This window comes from Pleurodeles waltl, chromosome 1_2 (assembly GCF_031143425.1).
Source record: "Pleurodeles waltl isolate 20211129_DDA chromosome 1_2, aPleWal1.hap1.20221129, whole genome shotgun sequence".
Classification (NCBI taxonomy): Eukaryota; Metazoa; Chordata; class Amphibia; order Caudata; family Salamandridae; genus Pleurodeles; species Pleurodeles waltl.
This window is the reverse complement of record NC_090437.1, coordinates 100,843,407-100,868,289: the sequence shown is the minus strand read 5'-3', so window position 1 is coordinate 100,868,289 and position 24,883 is coordinate 100,843,407. Positions and strand designations below refer to the sequence as shown.

At 46.0% G+C, this 24,883-nt stretch overlaps 1 protein-coding gene across 1 annotated transcript in view; it reads left to right on the top strand.

Annotated features, from left to right (window-relative positions):
• GAK (cyclin G associated kinase) overlaps nt 1–24,883 on the top strand; it is a 1,188,967-nt gene that overhangs the window by 370,621 nt on the left and 793,463 nt on the right. Inside the window, exons 9-10 of the mRNA XM_069236701.1 lie at nt 12,812–12,924; nt 14,013–14,124. Coding sequence (XP_069092802.1) covers nt 12,812–12,924; nt 14,013–14,124 — 225 coding nt within the window. The remainder of the gene's footprint in view (nt 1–12,811; nt 12,925–14,012; nt 14,125–24,883) is intronic.

Genomic DNA, 24,883 nt, shown 5'->3' with positions numbered 1-24,883 from the left:
ATAAGCAACAGTGGTAGCATGTTCCAAAAGGACACTGATGAACATGGCGAGTCCAGTTGCCGCCCCATATTAAGCCGCAGCTGTTCCCTCTAGGGCGGGGGTGTTTGTGTTTTCTACCATTATGCCCAGATAACAAAGTGTCTGAGTTCCTATCCAGGTGTAATATTGGTTAGCTGACCTGCAGGGATCCCCAGGAACACCGCCAGAGGAAACAGCATGGACATCCTCTGATTAATACACAGGCGGACACATCACCAAACTCAACCAGGAGCTGCAGCAAATTCCGAGGGATTCCATGGGGGCCCTGAGATAAAACAAATCATCATCTACACACAGCACCATATAGCCCCCAGCTCTATGCCTAGCACCACCAGTGGGTCAATCACTAATGCAAATATTAAAGGCGACAGCGGACAGCCCTATCGTGTCTCCCCACCCAATTCCCAACTGTCTGACTGCAGCCACTCCACCCAGACCCTTGTACTAGGGCTGGTATAAAGCATTCGGAGCCAAGCCTGAAACTGGTACCCCAGTGCACAGTGTTGAAGGCCTTGTCTAAGTCTGCTGACACTGCCATTTAGTCCCTCATGCCGTCCACTTCATGAAGCACATGGGTCAGGCACCTCAGATTCATCTCTCTGGTTTACTCTGGTAAAAAGCCACACTGGTACTTGTGTACCAGACTACTCATCGCTGGGTTCAAGCGATTTCCCTGTGTAGGAAAATGCCCTTTTGACAAGGTTACCCCCCACTTTTTCCAGTGGTAATGAGGTTTTTCAACTCAGGTGCACTGGGTCCCTGCTAAACAGGTCCCCAGTGCTCTTTCTGAAAAAACAGGTAGCATTATGTACAATTGGCACACTTCTCTGCTTGTGTAAGTCCCTAGTAAGTGGTGCCTAGGGCCTGGGTAGAGAAGAGGGTCCCCAAGGGCTGCAGTATGTATTGGGCCACCATAAGGGCCCTCCCTAAAAATGCTTACACACAACTGCCACTGCAGTCTGTGTGTCCTGGTGCAAGCGAGGTGAAAACATGACATGACACACCCATTGTGTGCCATGTTACTATTGCTGCATCTAAATATATGTAAGTCACCCATACATCAGGCCTGGGAGCCCTAAGGCATGGTGCATTATATTTGACGTGTGGACAAATCTGCATGAGCAGTTATGCCCCTGTTATGTCCAGCCCCATTCCTGAGCATTGCAGGTGAACAAGGAAGCCATCTTAAGGTATGTGCTGGACACTTGTCAACACGAGCGACCCAGTCACATAATGGTTTCACTGAACCCTATATTGTTATCTATCAAACACCTTGTCTTAAAAAGTCCAGGTTAATGCCAGCCCCTGATTTATTATGACATGCACCCAGGGGGCACTTTAGAGGTGCCCCAGAGCCCCACTAGTCTCTAAACGTGTTGGCTGACTGGCCTCTACCAGCCACCACCACCAGACAGGTCTCTGACACCCTGGAGGTGAGAGCCCAGACACTCTCAACAGTCAGAAACAAAGCCCTCTCCACGGAGGGGCGTTGTCACCCACTCCAGCAGGAGGCTTCAAAGGTCCTGTCGCCTTTAGTATGCAAACCCCCCAGCTTCCCCAGACCTGGTGTAGCCACCCCCTGCCCTGAAGCCCATTTGGCACCAGGACAGGCGGGAAAATTAGCTAGTCAGTAGGTGTGTACCAAATATGGGATACCCACAACCCTAAAGTGGGCTACCCAAGGTGAACACTTGAGGAAGTAGGCCTTCTGGGATAGGAATATGCCCATTCGACACAGGAAGTGGTCAAATAGGGGGTGTAGGCACCCTGAGGGAAAGTAGCCCATTGGCTACTACCCTACTCATCCTAAACTCTCCTAAATTCAGTATTTAGGCGACTCCCTCCCCAACACCTGAAAGGCAGATTCTGTGGACCTAAGAAGGAGGACACTGAAGAGCCACGAAAAACAAGAACAGTGGAGCAGTTACTGACTTGGTCCCAGCCCTGCCAGCCTGTCCTCAGTCCTTGACACTTATGCCAAAGTACTACAGCTACTCTGCCCCCAGAAGCCTGGGTAGACTGCCTGCACTTCTAAAAGCACCAGTATCTCCCACGGAGTAGCAGAGCTACTTCCCTGCACTCTGCAGGCACCCAAGAAGAACCCTGAGGACTCCGGGGCGCCTAAAACCCGACATTGAACAGCACCACTGCACCCATGCCCCTTTCCAGAGTCGAAGTGGGCCAACAGTGCAAGCGTGGTCCCCAGGCCCTCCAGGACACAAGTCTACACTGAGTTCCTAAGCGACTGACTCCCAGAAGCTGCCTGCAGCTTCTTTGTGCAGGCCCCCTCTGCCGTAACCGTCTCCAGTGACACAAACCTGACACCTCAGGAAACCTCTGATCCTCTACCCTAGGTTTGGTATAGCCGGTGCAAAGGTACCCTACATCTCTGAGCATTGCAAGACTTGCCCCCCCCCCCCCACCATCGTAAGGCACCCTACATTGTAAAGCACCTCTGCTTACACACACCCTAGTACCCCCCGCTCCCCCTCCCTCTGTGACCTGTTGATGCTTCCTTAGACAGTGCCCCTTGCTTATCTTAACTCCTGAAGACTGGTTGCGTAAATCACTGCTGAATAGTTGTATGTAGTTCATGTGTTTTTCTCCATAGATTTGCATTACTGTCTTAAAGACACTTCAGGTACTTTGCTTGTTCTCTTCAAACTGCATCAGTGTCCATTCTTTCAACAGTATTCTGTTCTTGAAACGTAAAATAAAACAAAGTAACTTTTTCTAACCATTGGTCTTGAGTTTCTTCTTCAGTGTGTGTTTCATTTATTGTGTCTGTGAGCTTAGCACTTCCTCCTGACAAGCCTAACTGCTCGTCTGCCACACTACCACAAAAGAGAACTTTTGGGATTGTCAATTGTAACCCTGTAAACCAGTAAGTCTTGGGTGGGCTATCTACATAGTGCCCCCATACATTGGTGCACTACATAGGTACTCAGCTCCCTGCAGCCAGTAATTTCCATAATACCTTGCTGTCCGTGTTGTTCATAGTAGGTGGCCTGTACACTGCCGGGTGTCCCCCGCCCATTTAGGCATCATGCCCTTATCTCCCTCTCTCATGGTGGATGGATGGCAGCATCCTCCCATCCCTGGCTTCCAAGAAGACCTCAAAGTTATCCTGCGTGAGGGTAGCCAAAAACTGCTGGTAAAGCTCCGCTGGGAACCCATCTCCCTCCTGGGGACTTTGATCTAGGAAGCATTCATAACATCACATGCAGCTCATCCAAGGCTGTCAGAGTTCATCTCTTCAGCCGCTAATGCATCAACCTGCGGAAGGTCAAGGCGGCCCAGGAATACCTTGATGCAGTCCAAAGTAATCTGCAGATTCCTCTGGGAGTCCCCCTTTAAGTGACCACGAAAGGTCATCAGTGTCCGCCCTAGAGGTCGCCATTGCTCCCTTCTCCGCGATCAAGGGGGAGATGGGTGCAACAGCTGCCTTCCTGCGCAGAATCCAGGCTAGCTCCCTACCCGTCTTGTCCCCTTCCCAATACAATCCCTAACAATACTCTTTTCAGTGTGTATTTGTCCAGTCTGTTCTAAGTATCTGCTGTGCACTGCTGCACCTCATCTTCATCCCTGCAGACTACCGGATCAGGCGAGTTCAGCCCTCCATACAGGTGAGCCGAGTCTCCACCACATGAAGCTCTTCTGGAGCTGCCACCTCGCCCCACACTTTAACACTAAGCACTGTCCTCACAACACTGCCTTCATAGCTTCCCATTCAGTGGCCCCAAAAGCATTTGTACCCCAGTAATGCTTCATATAGTCTGTCAATGCCTGAGTCAGTGACTTCTTACCCACAGTATTCGTTAGTACCTTAACCAGGAAATCTCCACATCAGTCTCTCCGCCAAGGCCCCCATTTTAGCGTGTAGCATACCAGGGAGTGGTCTAACAGGAATCTGGCCAGGTGAGATACAGCCACCCGCTCTGCAAGGGACACACCTTCCACCAACACTCTATCCAGTCTTACTAAATGTGTTATTAGTAAGAGAATGGCACATAACCTCCTTCGAGGGGTTAAGTGCACGCCAAATGTCAGTCAAATCCAAACTGTGCATCACCTCCCCCAGGGCTGTAGTCATGTGAGATTTAGTGCCTGCCTGTGGCGGCATCCTTTGGTGGCCCCTATCAATCACACAGTCTCCCAAACTCCAGAGGAGGGCATCCACATCTTGGCTGACCAAGTTCTATACCCTGTAAAAGAAACATGAGTCGTCCACATTAGGAGCATAGGTGTTGAGCCGTGACAGAGCCTTCCATCTAGCGTACCCTGCAGCAGTACATATCTGACCTCAACTTCAGCCTCTGCATAAGTAAGAGCAAACGGTATACCTGCTGTGACCCAGACTAGCACCCTCCTGGTAAATGTAGACTAGGAGGCATGAAACACCTGACCCCTCCACTTCTTAGCCAGCTGCTCTTCTTGTACATAGTCTAAGTGCGTCTTCTGTAAGCATGCAAAGCTAATTAATAGCGCTTCAGGAAGGAGAGCACTCTGTACCTCTTAGTGTAAGACTCCGGTCCACGAATGTTGCACATCAAGATCTGATATTCATACCCTTATATCTATGTTGCTACAGGGTAAGAAACACCCCGTGCTAATCAGCACTTTGAAGACCTGCCCCCACCCTCGAGCTGCTCCAAATCAAACATCAAACATCAATAAGCAAACCATAACAAACAACGCTTCCCTTCCCATGGGCATATTTAGAATAACAGTAGACCTGTGTGTGTCCTCCCAGTCATGTTCCAGGGCCAACACATCATCACCTACTCCATCCAACAGGGATGGGCCCCCCTCCTACAAGTCTCCCCCTCCGTGACCGATTATGCTAGCAAAATCACTTATCACTCAAAAGGGGGTTGGGGGTGGAGCAACAAGCCCTGCCATGTTTCAATCTTTGCAGTGACCATCAATTGGAAAGCAGGAGCCACTGCCACCTTCCCTGCAGAAAGAGGAACCCAGATAAATACAGCCCTAATGAGAGGCCACCAGTCCATGCATAACCAGTAGATTCCCCACAGCAATCACTCTCTTCTCCCACCCGTGGGGTCTCGTAGAAAAGGAGAAGAAAAACAAGACATCAACAAAAGGATTAACACTGCTTTGAGTCAATTAGTAACGTGTCCAGGGCACGGTCCATTGTCGCTGCCTTGAGACCCTACTGGTGATTAGCCACACTTTACAAATCACTGATTGATTGATTGACACCTGGGACTGCAGGCCAATCGAAGGAGGAGCTGCCTGCTCCCCCCACACCTGCATGGTGCCGTCTTCTTGAATCGTGACTAGAGGTGAAGCCAATGAGACAGAATGTGATGCCCCCATCCCGAAGCTGGCTGCACCAAGAACCACAGATGGGGGCCAGTCCCTGAAACAGAGGTTCACGACCCCAGGGCAGTTGTTTTGTCCCACATCTCCAGCCATTCCCAGGCCTCCTCTGGCTGCTCAAAAAAGTGTACCTTCCCGTGTGAGATTACCTTTAATTCGGAGGGGTACAAAATCATGTACTTCAGCTCCAGTGCATGCAGTTTCTGTTTAACCACCAGGAAAGATTTCCGTTGCTCCTGCACCTTTCGGCTATAGTCCGGGTAAATGGCAATCTTGTTATTTTCTAACAGAGGAACTGCCCGCTCCTTGGCTGTGCACAAGATGCAATCTCTGTCTTTGTAATTCAGGAGATTAGTGATGATGGATCTCAGGAGAACACCAAGCAGTGGAGGCGGGACAAAGGCCCTGTGCACCTTCTCAACCACCAAGAAATCCAAAAGACCACTGCCTCACTCAGTCCTTCAAGAAGGCCTCCGCTGATGCCCCCTCAACCCGCACAAGGAATTCCAACATCCGAATTTTGTTGCAGCAGGCACTGACTGCCTTCCGCATCCTCCACCCTGTGTTCCAGCTCACTGTTTTTCAGCTAAACTTCTTGTTTCTTAAGGGAGGACCCATGCCCTTGCAGAGACACAATATTACCTTCCACTGTGGTTACCTTATCAGCCACTTTTCGTAGGTCAGCCCTGAGCAGATAAATATCAGTAGAAACACATCTCAGTGTTTTTGCTCAAGGGCTATTTGAGAGCCCTGAATATCTTGCAGTGGTTCTACCCTCGAGGGCTGCACGTTGCAGTCTGTGGACCCACATGCAAAATCTGCACCTCCTTGGCGAGTAAGTCTGAGATGGCTGCCGAGATGAGGTATATTGTATGATTGTGTTCCTGGATTGCGAAGCCTACTTGTCCTTCACCATAGTCGCTGCAGCAGAGGCCGGATGGTAGCCCCTACAACTCTACACACCCTCCAAGCAGCAATCCTCAGGCTCCCTGACCAAGCCAAGTCCCTCAGGTTCCTGGGCTGAGGGTCAGAAGCAGCATCCCCACCCCACAGTCCACAGCAGGCAGAGCGACTGCTCTCCATCTGCACCATCCTCCAGTCACACCCCCCTGGGTGCCCCTGCTCCTGCCACCCAGTGTCCTCACCTGGAAGCCTCCTGCAGGGGTCAGTCAGTCCACACTTCCAAGCTCCGATGAACATGAGCACCCAAAGGGATTTCTGTCACTCCAGTCAGGTCACTCTAGTCCCCAAGTGGTGTCCTTTAGCCGGGGGCCAATCAGTAAGCTGTGCATGCACCGAACCAGGTCCCGCCTGGTGCTCTGCCACATTCAGACCTTGTCTATGTTAGGCGCCAATCTTCTTGCCCCAAGGTGAGGGCCTGCCGTTGTGTAAGTGCCATGGCCAACAGAACCAAGCCTCAGTGGCTCCTGCGCAACCTGAGGCCCCAGGCACGTCCAGTCCCCAATCTCGGAGCCCAGCCGCGGTCAGATGGCTGCCATCTCTGTGCTCCCAAGAAGAGGGACCCCAGCTCTTCTCTTCCTCACGTCTGCCTGCCCAGTTCTGACTGGGCTAATGGGAGAAATCAGACTCCTCGCTGCCTCAGGCACTCTCTGCCAAGAGGCCACCCACTCCCGGGCAGGCCAGAGGACCCACCCAATCAGCACTGCCACAGAGGAGCCTCCAGGGGTGGACAGGGCCTCCGGGTGTGTGCAGCAACAGTCCAGGACTGGCCCCCGTTAGGCAGCTCCCGTAGCTTCAAAAGCTGTGGGATAGCCATGCCGTGACAGGACTCAGAACCACAGCCTCTTGGGAGCACTCCTTATCGCAGCTGCCACTGGGGCGGGGTTGTTCTGATGACGTTTAGATGGGATCCGGCACCCATTCCCCACCTCCAGGTGGCAGAATTAAGCAGGATTCAGCGGTCAGACCAGGAGGCCAGAAATCTATGTCGGACAGCCATCTTGTGAGGTCAAACCTCTGCAAGAAACAAGTTACTAAACTTTAGCTGTAATTCTACAGCATCTTTCATAAATTCACATGTGGCCTGTGTTTCTCTCCTTATAGAGATTCACCTACAGTTATTTTTCTTTTGCACACTGTGCTAGAAATTTGAGGTGAGATATTGTCGGTGGGAATGAGGGAGTTGCGGACACAATTACCCCTCTGGCTGGAGTTTGAGTTCATTTCAGTGAGATGTATTTGCTACCACAGTTCCACTGGTTTAAGACCTTTCAGGCATACTGTTAATTTAAACTGATTATTTCAAGATTACCGCATGGCTTCCACCTTGATGACAGGAGCATAACTTAAGCAGGAGAATGAAAGATACCAGTACTGAAGATCTTTAGTAACAGGTAAGTAACTTGTTTCTTACCCATTCACAGTGTTGCCCACCCAGTAGCATATGGACCCCAAGGAAAGGCATTGCACTCCAAAAAAAACAAACCAAAAGCAGTAATTTTGTCTGTGATTCAGTGCTACAACTTCAAAGTTAAGGGCAGGATCAGACCGACCATTCAGTCACTTAGATTATTTTTCTAGTGGGTTTCCGACTGTTGAGGGCTGATTTCATAGGAAGATGGGATGCCATCACCCAACCATGCCCCAGTGACTCCGTTCCAGTTGTGATCTTGTGCAGTGTAGGACTGTTTTGAGCATTTTTCCCATGGCTGATGTTGGTTTCCAGTCTAGGGGTGGGTAAATGTCCATTTTTTTAATACCACAGTAGCAATCAAAAAGCAATTATGACAAACCTCCTCAAAGCATCTGATGCCCCATTAAAAGCTGGCCTGCTTTATGCTGTCATATCAATTGCTGGAGCTGAACAAAGAGACCACAGAATGCTAACCGATCGCTGCAGCAAGGAAGAGTTCATTTTAATTTTTGCTGACTGGTATATACAAAGATAGACCTCTCAGGCATCAGACATGGATGTCAGATTATCTTTCTCAGCACTTACATAACACCAGAAAGAAGTCACAAGATTTTCTGGAAATGTAAATCTTGAAGAAAGCTAATACAGGTAACCAATATTGTACAGGTCATGCTCTATTTGTGGAATGGTTTATCTGAAGGTTAAGACTGGCTTTTACACATCACTCTTTCTGATAGCTACATGCAGATTCTTCACCTTGTGTACTTCTCAATCGTCTGTCTGGATCCGGAACCTTCTTAATAGCCCTTCGACGCAACTAGGGGGTGCTGACTCAACTGAAGCTGATAATTAATGGCCTCTCAGCTACAAAACAAGTTATTCAATCAGGACTGTACACTGTGAACTCAGTAGCCAGAGCTATGGGGATTTCAATATCTCTCAGAAGACATGCCTGGCGGCTGAAGAATTGAGGGTTGTCTCAGGATGTACAAATGACAATACTTGAATTGTCATTCACTGGGTCTCAGCTTTTTGTTGCTAAGTGGATTCAACATTAGAAGGGTTTAAAGAAAAGTCTACTGAGAGAACCCTTTGGCTACAGACTCAACCCAGGGATTACAGCTAGTCCAACGTGTTTTGTGGCTTTAGTAGAGAATTGTTATTTTGGGAGCACCAAAAATACACCAGATGATAGCAGCAGCAACAGCTGGCAAACCATCTCTATAGATAATATATAGGGCATGGCACAGACCTGAAGAACAGATTATGCTCGTCAATCTATTGGAATTTCAGTCAGTATGTCTGGTTCTTGAAGCCTTTCTCCCTTACCTTCACGGTCAATTCAAATTTTAACAGACAACCAGACTGCAATGTGGTGCATAAAGAAGCAAGGGGTTAGTAAGGTTGTCTCTTATCTGCAGAGGAGCTCTGTCTCTCGTTCTGCTCTCAGGACTCTCAGATGTGCGTGGTTACGATTCACCTGGCTGGAGTGCTCAACGTGCAAGCAAACAGCCTCAGTCTGCATCATCTTTCCAACCGTGAGTGCTGCCTTAACCCAGAGGGTTCAAGAACATCTGAATATGGGGGACTCCTCAAATATATCTGTTTGCCACTCTTGAACGCTCATATGCTCAAAGTTCTGTGCCCTCCAGTATCTGATGCAGGGAGAATTGGGGGACATGTTGCGCCTGAAATTGAACTTTCCACTTCATTACTCATTTCCTCCCATACTCTTGATTGCTCTAGTGTTGAAGAAGGTTGTCCTTGACTGGGTCCAAGTAATCCTAATAGCCTTGGACTGGCCACTCAAGGTATGGTATACAGACCTCATTCACTTCTCCCTGTTGCTTCTGTTTCATCTCCTTCACAGGGTAGATTGCCTCTGATTCACCACAGCAGGTACTACACCCCAACCTCCAGAGCCTCCACCTAAATGTCTGGAGATTGAGTGGGGCAACCTGACTGCCTTTGTTTTACCTCCTGATGTTGTGGATGTCATTTTAGGTGGAAGGAAATACTCCATGAAATCTGTTTACGGTGGCAGATGGGCCAAGTTTATTAAATGGTGTTCAGACAAATCTATAGATTCTCTTCAGGCTCTTTTGTCTGACATTCTCAGTCTTGGCCTCTTGCTAGCCTAGCAGGCTGGGTCGTTTCTACTGTTAAAAGGCTATTTGACAGCCTTATTGGCTTTTCTATGCCTACTTGATCAAACATAACTCTTTAAATCTCCCATTGTTCAAAGATTCCTTAAGGGTCTCACAAACAAGTACCCTCCTATGCCTTTCTGTATGCCACAATTGGATCTTGATCTCAACTTGGTTCTTAACCTACCTAATGTGTTCTCCATTCAAACTTTTCCATAGTTGTCATTTATGATGACATTCAAACCTATCTTCTTAATTGCGATCACGTCGACTAGATGGGTAAGCATGTAAAGCCTCCCTTTACCTTGTTTTTTCCTGACAAAGTTGTGTTCAGATCCAGGGCTGCCTTCCTGCTGAAAGTGGTTACTCTGTTTCACTTAGGTAAATCTATCACACTTTCCATTTAGTATCTCCCTCCACATCTAATTAAAGTAGAGGAAAGACTTTAATGTCTTGATACTAAAGAGCTGTGAGCTTCCATGTGGACACAGAGCATGTGCGTTCAGACTAGATGATCAGCTTTTTGTGGGATACATTGGAAAAATGTAAGGCAAGGCAGTCCACAAGCGAACACCCTCCAGATGCATTGCGCTGTGTATCAAGATCTGCTACATCATGGCCACACTAGGAACCTTCAGAAGGTATTTGGGACCATTCTACTGGAGCCAAATCTTCTACATTAGCAGGAGGAGTACCTATAGCAGAGATTTGCAAAGTGGCAACTTGGTCATCCTTCCACACTTTTGAGAAAAACTATTGTTTGGATTTCAAAATGTGGAGGGATAGACACTTTGCTTGCCCATTTCTTCAGGATTTGTTGGTATGGACAGCTGTGCACCCACCTCCAGGTGTGGGACTGTTTGGGGAATCTATTTTAAAGGTAAGGAATCTGCAGGTAAATGTATCCATCAGAAGTACAAGTTACTTACCTTTGGTAACTTTTTCTGGTAGATACAGGATCTACCGCTAGATTCCTAACTGACCAACTTGCCTCCCAATTGCACAGGGTTTCATACTAATAATCCTCTGGTTCAATTCTTATGATGTCTTCTTTTAATGTTAGTTTCATTCCATTCGCATCAAAGATGTGTTAAAGATTTGATGGAAACTGTTATCACGCTAGCGGGGGACCTTAATGGCTTCAGTGATGCTACATGGTCCCATGTGCAGAGCCAAGGTGGAGCCAGCGCACCATAAAGTTGTGGGAGAGTTATCAGAACGTTTCTGGATCCAGATTGATGTTGGGAATATTCAAAAGGTGAGAAACCTGCAGGTAGATATATCACCAGGATAAAGATGTTACCAAAGGTAAGTAGCTTGTTCTTAAGAAATAAACGTAATACTCTGTTGCTCCAAACCTGCTCCCCCCTATTTGCTTTTGTTAAAACAGGTCTTGAAAACGGGTATGTCTGAATTTTCTACCTTTGATGAAAGATTTTTTTTTGCATCTAAAAAACATTTAACAATTGACATTTAAAAAATGACATTTAAAAAATACCAAGGGTCTACAAAATTAGCAGTCACATCCCACAGTGTACCCTGTACCTGGGTCCCTCTCCAATCTGCCCCTTTCTCTCCCTATTGACAAGAGCACAGGTATTGCATCACTCGAATTGAACATGTCATCTTCAGTTCAGCGCATTCATATTTTACCTTGATATGTATACCAGCAATTCCAGATCTTGTCCCATCTACGGGGGCACCAGTTCATATCTCGTTTCCAAACCTCCAGTTCATATCTCGTTTCCAAATCTCCAGTTCCGTAGCATAGGTTGCTCTCCAACGTCTTGCCACATTTCTTTTGGCTACTGCCATTTTCAACATCATCCACACCTGTTGTGTTCTGCCCTTTTCAGTGGTTCCCCACACATTTAAGGATATATTGTTTCCTTGATACAGTAACACCCGCTCCTCCCACCATGGTTAGGCAGCCAGTGACCTCCTTCAAGTATCAGTGTATCTCAGGACAATCCTAAAGGAAGTGGAAGAAAAAACCCACCTGTCCGCAAACCCACACACAACTTCTATCTCCTGCCCTACTCATTTTTGCCAGTGTGGTAGGGGCATAGTAAGGGTGATGTAGCAAGCGCAATTGGATTAATCTAAGTCCAGACCGAATGCCAATTTCTCTAGGGACTGCTAAGCGTTCATTGCATTCACTATCCTCTGGTTCATCTGCACCTATCTCCCATTGCTTTCGTAGTTGTGATCAAACCACCCCCTAGTTAGCTTGGGCAGGACTTTTCTAGGTGGGCCGGCATTCAATAAGAGCATGCAGACGTCAATTAAATATTATTTCATTGTTTTGTTGAAGGTACAGCAATTAAATCTACAGCTGCATAGAAGCAGTTTTACCCTTAACTAGTACATCCATTAATAAATAAGTAAATAAAGGAAACTAGCATGTTTAAAAACTGCTTATAAGTTCAGTTTGTGATGTATAAATGTGACGCAAACACTGGTAGCTACTGTTCCTGGACTCTCCAATAAGCTGCCACACGACCGTTCAGTTTCATTCACTTTTATACCTGCACTTTTTCCGCAGAATGATATTGTATGGTATCAGATTGGCAGAAACATGCTGGCACAAGTATAACGACAAGATTGAAGTCGTATCACCCTGATTTTTAATATACTCCTTGGGGAGATTCAGTAAAAAAATGTTTCCCTCCAACAGGAGGAATTTGTAATACACTGATCAAATTACACTCTTGCGCTGATCACTTTTACACTTTACAGTCATGCCCTCATTCTTTATAAAAACTTAAGTCGACAAACTCTACATTCAAATGGACCATCCAAGCATGATTTCTCCAGTATCTTTACTTGAGACACTAAGTGCATTTTAAGAGTGAAAAAAACGTGTCTGAAGAAAATTAAATGTCTCCAATCTAACTTTGCTCTTTAGGCTCCATGTTGAAGGTAAATCCAGACGATAGATTGTCCATCACTGAAGTTGTGAATCAGTTACAGGAGATTGCTGCAGCGAGAAATGTGAATCCGAAATCTCCCATTACGGAGGTGAGACCGTTCAAATGTAGACAAACGCGTTGGTCACTCTGATTATTTATTTGTGTGTTTTTTTCTTGCTTTTATGTCGCTCAATTATGTGCTTCTTGTTTATGTTGTTTTAAACAATCGGGGTTGTAACTAAAACATTTGTACTGTAAGCATGGTTTGTCCTAAAGCCACGTATTTTGGCACGTATCCTAGACTAATAAACATTTTTAGGGGTAGAAGGGAATGACCACTTTTACCCTGCATTAGCCTCCTTGCCATTCCACTCGAGATAATATCCACACCCTGATCCCGTATTGTCTCTGAACATGACCGGGTCACATGTCCTTAATGGCCTGCAGAGGGCTGTGTGATGAGGTTAGACAACAGCAAGGCGTATTTTTACTGCTTATTAAAACTTTATTGTATGTTAAGTTTGTTATTTTTTTTAATTCGTTTTCTAACGTTTTTGTTTGAAGTTGGTAGCTTTGAAAATACATTTTTTTCCGAAAAAGCCATTGAATCACGCACCGCAGTTTTATAACGGATCTTCATTGTGGTTTCATCTTTAGGCACAAACCAAATAAAGTCCATTAACCATGGTCTCAGAAAGGGTGACTTTTCTAAAAACAAAATTGCATGGTGCCTCGATTGAAACGGAGTAATCGTTAAATCGAAACTTCTCGCTCTAATTATGAAGCTACTGCCGTTTACTTTTATGTATTTTTCAACAAGCCCCACATTTACCCATTATGTACACGAAGAGGGTCTTGATATATTCGCTGTTGGTGGATCTAAAATTTGATAAACAGCTGAGCGGAACGAAAAAGCAACCAGTTTCCCCCTTTCTTGTGACGAGAACAGGTAATCTCTTGTAAACTAATTATGGTAACCAATATAGTAACCCATGCAGATACTAGAGCAGAATAGCTTCAGCTATGTGACTGACCTTCCATAAATGCATCACTAAGTGCTGTTTATTGCTCTAATTTCGTAAACATCTGAAGGAACTGGCGAACTGCATCTTTTTACGTGCCCAGTTGTTTATCGTAACGAAAGTTTCTGACAATAATTGTAAAAACAACCCATCTAATCTTGATATGCATTTGCAGCTACTCGAGCAAAATGGAGGGTATGGAAACAATGTCCAGCCAAGAGCATCCATGAATTTGTTACCACCTGGGTCCAAGCCTGCGGGGCAGCTGAACAATATGTATAACGCAGGTATGAAGTCAAAGCACCCAGTCTTTTTAACACCCAGTAGCATAATTTCCTTATGTAGTTTCGTTGTCTGAATGTTGCTAAGAATCGAGCCTCCGACCATAAATAACTTTTTTGTTGTGCTTTAACATTTTTGTACTACTGGGATAATGTTTTTCAAAAGTTTTCTTTGTCGGTCTTGCCTATAGTCAGCGTTAGCTGTTAATTATACTTAGAAAGGCCATCAGCACTGCCCAGGCACATAGTCAGGGATATATATATTTTTTTCGGTCCCGTCCCTTCATAATGACAATAGTGAAATTTATTTTGGGAAAGTGCATTGGGTTTTCGAACAGAAATTTGTAAACAAAAATAAAGTTGACATTTATAATATTCCATGTTTTACTTAATTATATGCTCAACGATTGAATGTTTGGAAAACGTAGTCGGCTATTTTGTATTTTATAGTACATTAGGCTAGGAACTTTGGTAAAATTAAGACAAAATTTACAGGTGGGTGCACGTGACTACCCTCCAGAGTTTATGCGACATTTGTGGCAAATAGTATCATAAATCACCTTGGACCAGCAACATTGACGAAACCTGGAAAGTAGGTAAACACTGGTTTATAATGGAATATCACACTGTTCATTTCACCTTGTCTGTGAGACCTTTGAAGCATTCCATTGTCAGTATCCCCATACCAGTCACTGAGGTAGTGATGTCCCAACAATGCCTATGCTCATTACGGTTTCGGTTTTCCCTACATAAAAGTCACAATATCGGTGCCCCTCCTTAGTGGCTCAGTGTACACCACTTAGTCAGTGCCTATGTCACATAGACAGTGTCAGTATCCACGTGTCATTTTCCCACCCCATCTGCCCTTGTCACTTTATCTGTGTAGAGTGCTTCCTTATCAGTGTACCATTATCAGCGTCCAATTATCAATCCCCCTGTATTAATATACCTGTGTGAGACATCGCATGTCAGTCATTCTGTGTTTTTGTCACTGGGTAATTTCCTCAGGTTTATTGTCAAAGACTTAGTGTACCAATATCACTGACAATATTTCAGCACTCAGGCCCTTGTTCCTATGTCAAATTCGTTGTCAATAGCCCGGTGTCAGGTTCCATTATTCTGCATCCATTTGTTCATAGTGTAAATTTTGTTCCGTCAGTTTGCTTTTGACAGTGTCTTTGTGTGCTTCCATGTTGATGTTTTAGGATTAGAGTGTCTAGAGTACAAGTGGCACTCTATCGTTATCTATAAACTTGTGTGAGTGCCATGTGGTTTTTACATGTGTACCTATGTAATCTGCAATTGCTCCGGTATCCTCATTTGATTGAAAGTGTCTCAGTGTTGTCTGTATTTTGGTGTTGCCATGTGACTGCCACAGGCAATGTTCCATGTTGGAGTGTATGCCCTAATATCATTGTCTTCTTATGAAAATGCCAGTATCTGTCAAGGACTGGATGCATAGACTGTTTATTCAGTTGCTTTCTAGATTACCTGTTGAAAGGGTGCCTCCTCCCTGTAGCCACAGTGCCATCCTGCACAGAATAACCTACATGAAGGGTGTGTAATGTCCCCTATAGAGCCTCGCAGCGTGAAGGAAAAATCCACAAAAGGGAAAAACACTTGTGGCAATATTTGTGATTATTCATTTAAGATGTAGAGAGCATTAGTGAAAACATCAATGCAACACACTCTTCCTGACTTCAGAAAGGAGAAAACTATCAGGCAGAATAACACATTCACTGAAATATGCTCTACAAGGAATGATCCAGCTGCTTAAGAAAAAAGATAATAAGGAGTTTTGTGAACATTAATCAGAGAAGAAAACAACGGATCCTGTCAAGGAAAATATTAGGGTAAAAAATGAACAACCTGGGCCTTAACTGCAGTGAAAAAATCAGCAAACGAGATGTGTTTCCAAGCACTAATTAATATGTACTTGAAAGAGCATCAGACTTCAAACCGAAAAACTCTGCCATGTCTTAGATTGGGATCTTCAAAGAACTTTAAATGACTGACCACTAGCTTGAACAAGGCATTTTAAATTGCCAAGCTTTGCCATTATTTGGGAACTTATGGCATATGCTCTACCGCAAGGAAAAAGTAATAGTTTAACAGTATATGCCCCATGCAGTGTTCTTTACCTCCTCTCCATGCAACCTGTGAGAATCCCTGTGGATTGGGAAATACTGGACCGTTTCTGGCGGTAAGGGAGTCTCATATCAGACAAGTCAGGCTGTGCAGCCATGTTCTGAGTCTGCATGTTCTTGTACAGTTCTTTGCACAAATGTGATAGTACCCCAAAGCCAATGCAGATTCTGGTATCCCTGAACACATACAGATTGACAGTGTTAACGCATTGTTTTGTTTTAGAGAGTTTATGCTTCAAACAGGTCCTGGTGCTCAGAAGTGAACGTCTTGGACATGCAATGGATGAAAGGGCCCTGAGTTTTAAAGGAAGAGAGATCAATTGGTTACCAATATAAACAGATCAGGAATGAGAGTTTCCTTTGAGAAGTAAAAAATAGAAAAAAAAAGTTGTGACAACATTTTTGTTTAAAAAGGGATAGATTCATTTAAATAGAGCAGCCTGCAAATAATTTATAGTCTGTTAATTGACATCACTTAGCAGCATTCCCCAATGTAAAGGAATCATTTTCAGCTTTGGAAATGTTTGTTGTATGGCGCATAACTAACGCTGCTCTTTCATTTGCATGTTTTAGTTCAATGCAAATACTTTTTTCCAAATGAGCTGAGCATTTCATTTAGTAGCATGGTCAACTTACCTTGCTCATCAAACCACAAAATAAATACATCCAGTCAGGGAGTTGTCCCATTGGAGCAGTCACAAAACAAAGGCAGGAGTCTCCTGATCAAAAGAAAACAACGAAGCATTTTTAACAACGAGATCCCTCACCCACTATGAGGCGGCATACTTCATCAAACCACTTCCCAACGGTTGGGGGTGTGGGCTACAGCTCTCACTCAGGGAGGAGCTCTTAGTTTTTTTTTTTAACCCTATGGAAGCTACATGTGTGGATGGGGATAGCAGAGTGTTATGTGATCAGCATGAGGATTAAAAATACCTCTTGGTGCCACTGGAGGTGGCCATCTTGGCGTGCCTAAAAACAGTTGAAATACTTGCACAAGGTTTACTGCACTAGACACCACCTGTGGCGCATGGGTATGTCACTTCCCCCTCGTGCCTCAGGTGTCGGAACAGTAGAGGGAACATTAATACACAGGGTATGAGATTGCCCCATACTGTACCATTACTTGCACAAAGTGACAAGATGTCCTGGGGAGGTTCTTGCGAGGTCCATACCATTAGACCCCAGACTGATAATTGTACACATTTCTGATGGCCTGGGGGGCAATAGTATAAACAAACACTCCTCTTCTTAGGTCTTACAGCTATCAAGAGGGATATAACAAGGGCATGGAAATCAGCCAACGCACCCTCCATCTCAGAATGGAAGTGGGGTATGGACTACTGCACGGGGCTTGAATTACCACTATATCAGGCAAGAAGTACCCCACAGAAACATTACAAAATCTGGCTGAGGTGGGACGAATATAGGGCCATAGTGATGCCCCCAGTACATAATCAAACACAACTATTAGACGATGAGATCAGAAATGTTAATGCCTCATGACATGGTCAGACTTTGCACATCTGTGTAGGAAAATGGCCCCTTGTTGCAGTTACCCCTCCACCTTTTGCCTGATATTGATGCTGACTTGACTGAGAGTGTGCTGGGACCCTGCTAACCAGGCCCCAGCACCATTGTTTTTTCACTTAAAAATGTACCTTTGTTTCCACAATTGGCATTCCCCTGGCACAAAGATAAGCCCCTTGTAAAAGGTACCAGTGGTACCAAGGGTCCTGTGACCAGGGAGAGTCCCTAAGGGCTGCAGCATGTGTTGTGTCACCCTAAGGGACCCCTCACCTAACACATGCACACTGCCATTGCAGATTTTGTTGGTTGGTGGGAAGAAAAAGGCAATGTCGACATGGCATCCCCCTCAGGATGCCACGCACACAAAGTACTGCCTGCGGCATAGGTAAGTCACCCCTCTACCAGGCCTTAAAGCCCTAAGGCAGGGTGCACTATACCACAGGTAAGGGCATATTTGCATGAGCAATATGCCCCTACAGTCTTCTGTCAATTCTTAGACAGTGTGTCCTAGGCTGAGCTGCCCCAGCCTTAGAAAATTCTCATCTTGCTTTGGAGGATTTCCCCCAATAGGATTAGGGATGTGCCCCCCCACAGGGAGGAGGCACAAGGAGGGTGTAGCCACCCTCAGGGACAGTAGCCATTGGCTAATGCCCTCCAGCCCTAAACACACACCTAAATTGAGCATTTAGGGGCGACCCTGAACCCAGGAAAAAAGATTTCCTGACAACCTGAACAAGAAGGACGGACTATTGACCTGAAAGTCCTGCAGAGACGACGGAGACGGCAACCTACTTGGTCCCAGCCCTACCGGTCTGTCTCCAGACTCAAAGAACCTACAACAGCAACGTATCCAGCGGGACCAGTGACCTCTGCCGACTCAGAGGACTGCCCTGCAACCCAAAGGACCAAGAAACACCTGTGGACAGCGGCTCTGTCCGAGGAAAAAAGAAGAAACCATCTTTAAAGAGACTCCCACCTAACTTCTGAAGCGTGACTCCCCAACACTCTGCACCCAGCGCCCCCGGCTCGTGTCCAGAAGAACCAACACTGCAGCGAGGACCCCCAGGTGACTCCCATGATGTGGAAACCCTGAGACGACATCCCTGCACCCCTACGGCGACGCCTGCAGAGAGAATCCAGAGGCTCCCCCTGACCGCAATTGCCCGGTAACAAAGAACCTGACACTTGGAAGAAGCACTGCACCTGCAGCCCCCAGGCCCGAGAGAAACCAACTACCGGTGCAGGAGTGACCAGCAGACGGCCCTCATCATTGCCCAGTCGGTGGCTGGCCCGAGAAGCCCTCCTGTGCCCTGCCTGCATCGCCAGAGTGACCCTCCGGTCCCTCCATTGCTTTCAACGCAAAACCCGACATCTACTTTGGCACAGGGGCGGCATGGTGCAGTGTGCACCGAGGGTATATTTTGTGTGCCTGTTTGTGACCCCCCTGGTCTGCTCCCATAGGACACAGGTACCTTCCTGCTAGCAGACTGGTACCGGAGCACCCCTGGTCTCCATAGGTGCCTGTTATTTAGTCCCTACTTTGACCTCTGCACCTGACCAGCCCTGTGTTGCTGGTGCTGGGTGTTTGGGGTTGACTTGAACCCCCAACGGTGGGCTGCCTATGCCCCGGAGACTGAACTTGTAAGTGCTTTACTTACCCGCTAAACTAACTTGTACTTACTTCCCCAGGAACTGTTGATTTGTGCACTGTGTTCACTTTTAAAATAGCTTATTGCAATTTTTGGCAAAACTGTGTACAGTACTGTTTTAATTCAAAGTTCCATATTTACCTATGCCAAGTACCTTACAAATTATGTACTTACTTGAATTCTGAATCTTGTGGTTCTAAAACAAATTAAGAAAATATTTTTCTATATAAAAACCTATTGGCCTGGATTTAAGTCTTTGAGTGTGTGTTCCTCATGTATTGCCTGTGTGTGAACAACAAATGCTTAACACTACCCTCTGATAAGCCTACTGCTCGACCACACTACCACAAATAGAGCATTAGAATTATCTAATTTTGCTACTATCAACCTCTAAGGGGAACCCTTGGACTCTGTGCACACTATCTCTCACTTTGAGATAGTATATACAGAGCCAACTTCCTACGCTGTTTCAATGGATTATGGATGCATGGAATCGAGTGGGGGGGATGGTTGTAGGAGAATGGCTAATCATACTGTCCATGTATTACTATTTGCCACTGAACTTGGTAATTGTTTTCAACGTTAAATTGGCCGCTTGTGAAATAACATACAAGAAAATTTGTAGTGGAAAAAAAAAACTCTCGGTTAAACTTTTTTTCTTGAGTCTCTCCAGGAAGTATATAAAAAATCAGAGTGTATGGCTTCAACCAAGTCGTGATATCTCGGTCTACATTCTTCTGCCAAGCTCATGCCCTACTAACAAGTATGTAACATTCCTCAGAATCAAACTACTTCAATATTGTTCTGCGGAAAAAGTCTGGGTTAACAAAAATATTGAAAAAGATCATTCAGCTGGTAGGCCACATCCAGTGTGAATTTGTTTGCCGCTGCTGTGACCTGCAAAAGTCTGGTTTTAGGCCTCCGATCGCAGTCCCTCAGACAGTACAATTACAGGGCCATAACTGTCAGCTGTCCCGCAAACTAATCTGCCTGACTTTAACAACTTTTGGGGTGGGGTGGGGGTGGGGCAAAGGTTAACATAGACTGTCTGGCTCCTTACGGCTGCTCCGTGGCTAACGGCCCGGGGACTGCCCCTTTTTTGAGTGTTTGATGGCTTACTTGTCTATCTCATAGTCCTTAAGCAGTTGCTTATCACTCCCCTATTCCTGTGGTTGTCCCACCTACAGCAGCATTTCTGTCTCAGTAATTTTAAAGGTAAGTTGTGTCCTTCCAGTATTTACCTTGGGACATTACATTGTAGTGCTTGGGAGTGTTTCTCCTTGCTCTCGCTCTGGCCATCCTTGCCTTCCACTTTTTATTTAAAATAATGCCCTCTGCCCCTCCCCCATGTCGGCTTACGTTAGCACTTCTCTGCTGCTAATTGAACAGTGGATTCAATCTAGCTTGGCTGATGAAGGGTGATACCCTGAAACCGGTCCCAGGATGCTTGTTTCTGGTCCAGGGAGGACCTGGCCTGACAGTTCGGGCTGGACTGTTCCCATGGGGAACAGGGTGAAGACTGATTTGCATATGACTGGGTCCAAACAAGGGTGGTATGGTGAGCAAAATAATTGATGGAATAAACTCAGATATGTGACTGGGTGAATGTTTGATTAATTCTGCATTCCGTCCATCATTTGTGTTTGTTTGCTAATTCAACATTGGGCAACATCTTGGATTGGCTTTTGTTGTGCTTTGTGGAGAAACAAAATCTAAGAAGTCTGTCCTTTCTTGCACATGCACAGCCATCTTACAATGATTTTTGCAGCATACAAAGGGAAACCAAAGCAACAGTTGGCAAAGCGAGTACATCTGCTGCTGTGTCGTAGGCCAGACTTATTGGCCTTGCCTGTGCTTCTGATAATTAGTTGGTGGTTGGTTTAAAAAAGATGTAGGTGGACTGAGATATAGTGACGAAGGGAGGTTGGGCCACAGCAGTCCCAAAATGGCACTTGCCTAAAGCAACAGAAATTAGGCCTGGTAGAGACATGTGTCCTTGGCTGTGTCCTATGGCATAAGAGAGAACAGAAAGAAAGGGGAGGACACTAAATGCAGCTGTATGCGCTTGAATTTCTGACCAAGGTCATGGTGTTATCCTTGTGCCAGATTACCTTCCTCAATGTCAGTCTTTGCTTGAACAAATTCTTTGCCTGGTGTGGTGCCCAAGACACTGACCACTTACAGTCCATACTTTCTAATGTTCTTTTAGTTTTTCTCTACTTAACCCAGCAAGGCCTTGTAGTGGGCAGAGTAAAGGTTTTACTCGTCTCCCTTCTTCATAAAAGGTTTGACTTAAAAGTTTCCTTCCATAATCATTGGCAATAATCTAGGGAAATCTTAACATGGTTTTGATCATCCTTATGTGCACACCCTACAAGTCTATGCCTAGTTGCTCCTTAAGGCTCTTGACACTGAAGACAGTCTTTCTTATAACCATCAGATCAGCACACTGTAAGTGAGTTGCAGGCTTTGTCATTGCAACCGCCCTGCACTACCCTCTTTCCGGGCATGTTGATTTTGAGGACCCAGGCACATTTCTGCCTTAAAGTTCTGATGCTCCTTCATGTTAGCCAATGAATCATTTTGGCTGCGTTCTTCTCTCAATGTCATCTCTCAAAGTAGGAGAAGAGGCTCCATCATCTTGATTCAGAAAGGGTGCTGAGATTTTACATCAACTGGACAGAAGATCACTGGATTGATGATCAGCTCTTTTCGACTTCTCTGATGCAAGGGAGGTCAGGGCAATGCAAAAGAGGTCACTGTTGAGGTGGATAGTCCTCTGCATTAAAATCTGCCACAGACTAGCAAAATGTCAACCCTGAGGGTCTAAAAGTCCATCCTGCTAGGCTGCCACACCAAAGTTGGCACTAGCAGTGCCCATTCTGGATATCAGCCATGCTGCGACATGGGTGTCTGTTCATAGTCATGAAGCACTGCTTGCTTGATAGCCAGATCCCTTAAAGTCACTTTGCTTACTTAGTCCTCTAGAACTTTTTGTTCTGAATCTACTCCTCAGATACTTCACCTTTGGAAGGTACTGCTTTAGTATCTAATTTAAAGTTGAGGAATCTGGTTAGAAGTGATGGAACTTTATTGACTCCACTTGCTGACCTGCACCATCCTCAAAACCAGCTGCGTCATTTACTAAGTCATTATGACCAGTCATGTAGACAAGCGCTCCATCTCCGGTGGTTCTCAACACAATGCATCCAGAACACCCTCCGAATTCAAACTAAGAAGTCCTGTAGGACAAAGAAGGCAGCAAGCCTTTTCCATCTCTTCATCTAGGGTGTGGAGCAGCATCCTGGTATCTTTGTGGGATGCCCCGAAGATGCTCAAATTTAGAATAGAGTTGAAGATGCACCTTTTTAAATAACACTGCATCATCCTGCATTAACAGCCACAAACCAGCTAGCTCGCCTATAACATTTTGTCTTTATACTTTTTTTTTTCCATAGACATATTTTATTGTTTCATTATATGCAGTACAACAAGTCACATTTGCAACCCCCCAAAAGCCCCAATCAGCATCATTGTTGACTGAAAGCCTAATCAATATAACAGGCTGTATAATATACAAGTGAAATAATAGCAGTTCAGCATTCGGAAGTTTACCTCAGTTAAACACCCGAAGCCTCACATCACTTCCCCCAAATCTTGGCATGCGTGGCAGGGCATCCCCTGGCTTCATAGACTGGTTACTTCTGCTGGGTGCACCAGTCCAGCCCTCTACCTCCACTGAGACAGTGACTGGGGCCTAGATGCCTTCCATTAAGCAGCAATGTCCTGTTTAGGTACTATGAGGGCCGTTTGCAGTAGGGGCCTGTCAGCTCGTGAACCAGACACACCATCATCCACTCCCATTAGGATCAACAAGGGAAAAAGCTTGAGTCAGGCCCAATACGTCCGAAAGTTCGGCAACCACAGATACCCAATACCATATTATGATGGGGCAAGTCCACACCACGTGAAAGAAATCCTCCGGAGTGTGAGAGCAGAGGGACCATGTGGGGCTGGGGAAGAGGCCCCCTCTGAACAGCCTGGCTGAGGTCAGGTGGGTGCAGTGCAAACAGTGTGTTTTTCACCAGGGGAAGTCTAGAAGATATTGTGAAGATTCTTGGGGCCATCAGCGCATCACACCAATCCTTATCTTCCATAGGTCCGAGCCAACTCTTCGAGTGGACCCTAAGTGCATCTGGGGTTTCCGGAGCGTTGATAACCAGTGTATGATAAATCTGGGTGACACCCCCTTTATCCAGGGCTCCCATCCTTATCTTGGCCTTCACAGGGCTGAACTCTGGAATGGATGTGTCCTGGTGGGATGTGTACTCTGTGTGTGGCTCAGCTATAAGAATATATGGAATTGTTTCTTGGATTGATGTATGTCCACTGGAGATCATGGAAGCATATGTGTCCTGCCCAAACATTGCCTAATTAGGAGATGCCGATGGTATCCCACCAAGTGAACCCTTCTAGTGCCGCCACCTCCCTCAGCCATGTGCTGTACCACAAGGGGGTTTGCTGAGTAAGTTTCCCCCACCACCCTGCATGACGAAGCCCAGCTCTCCATCCATTGAACACCAAGCAAGTCACTTCCGCAAGTGCATTGGGGATGGCGCAGCCGTAGAGCGTTGCCATTATTTGTGGAAATCCAAGTGAGGTAAGTTCCAGCCTGTAGTCCAGGCATTGCCATCCCCCATTGAGCCAGTTGTTTATGACCAGGAGGTGTGAGGCAAGGTAGTACAGATACAAGTTGGTGGTACCCAGGCCCCCATCGTAGGGAGCGCGCTGACAGTTGGGGAAGGCCAGGCAAGGCCTGGCATCGTGTCATAGGAAGTAAATGGCTACAGAATCCATCTCTCTGAACCAATGATGCAAAATCATGTGTGAGACATTTTGGAAGAGGTATAGAAAATGAGGTAATACTCATTTTTTATAGTGCTATTCTCCCCATGACATTCAGTGCTTGAATCTGCCACTCTTAAGGTCGATTTTGATTTTGCGGGTTAGGTGGGTAAAATTGAGGTACCATGTTAAAGCTGGTTTGAGAGCTATCTGGATGCCCAAGTAGCGAAAACTGAGATATTGAATTGGGATATTTGTTTGCCATTCCACACAGTTTATGTGAGGGCACTACCGAGATTAGTATTGATTTAGCCGGGTTGGCAACCAACCCCAAAGTGTCTGCAAGGAGCTGCTGAAGCCGAAGGCGCTGCAGACCACCTCTGGCCGTGTTTTAGAGATACAGTAGTACATCGTTGGCATAAAACACATTGTGGCCTTCATGGCCTGTGTCCCACTGGCATCCCTTAATCTGTGCATCACATCTTATGGGTCAGACGAAGGGCTCAGTTGCCAACAGAAAAAGATGGGGTGACTGGGGCAACCCAGTTGGGTCCCCCTACAGATGGGAAATAGATCAGAAACCACCCCCCTGAT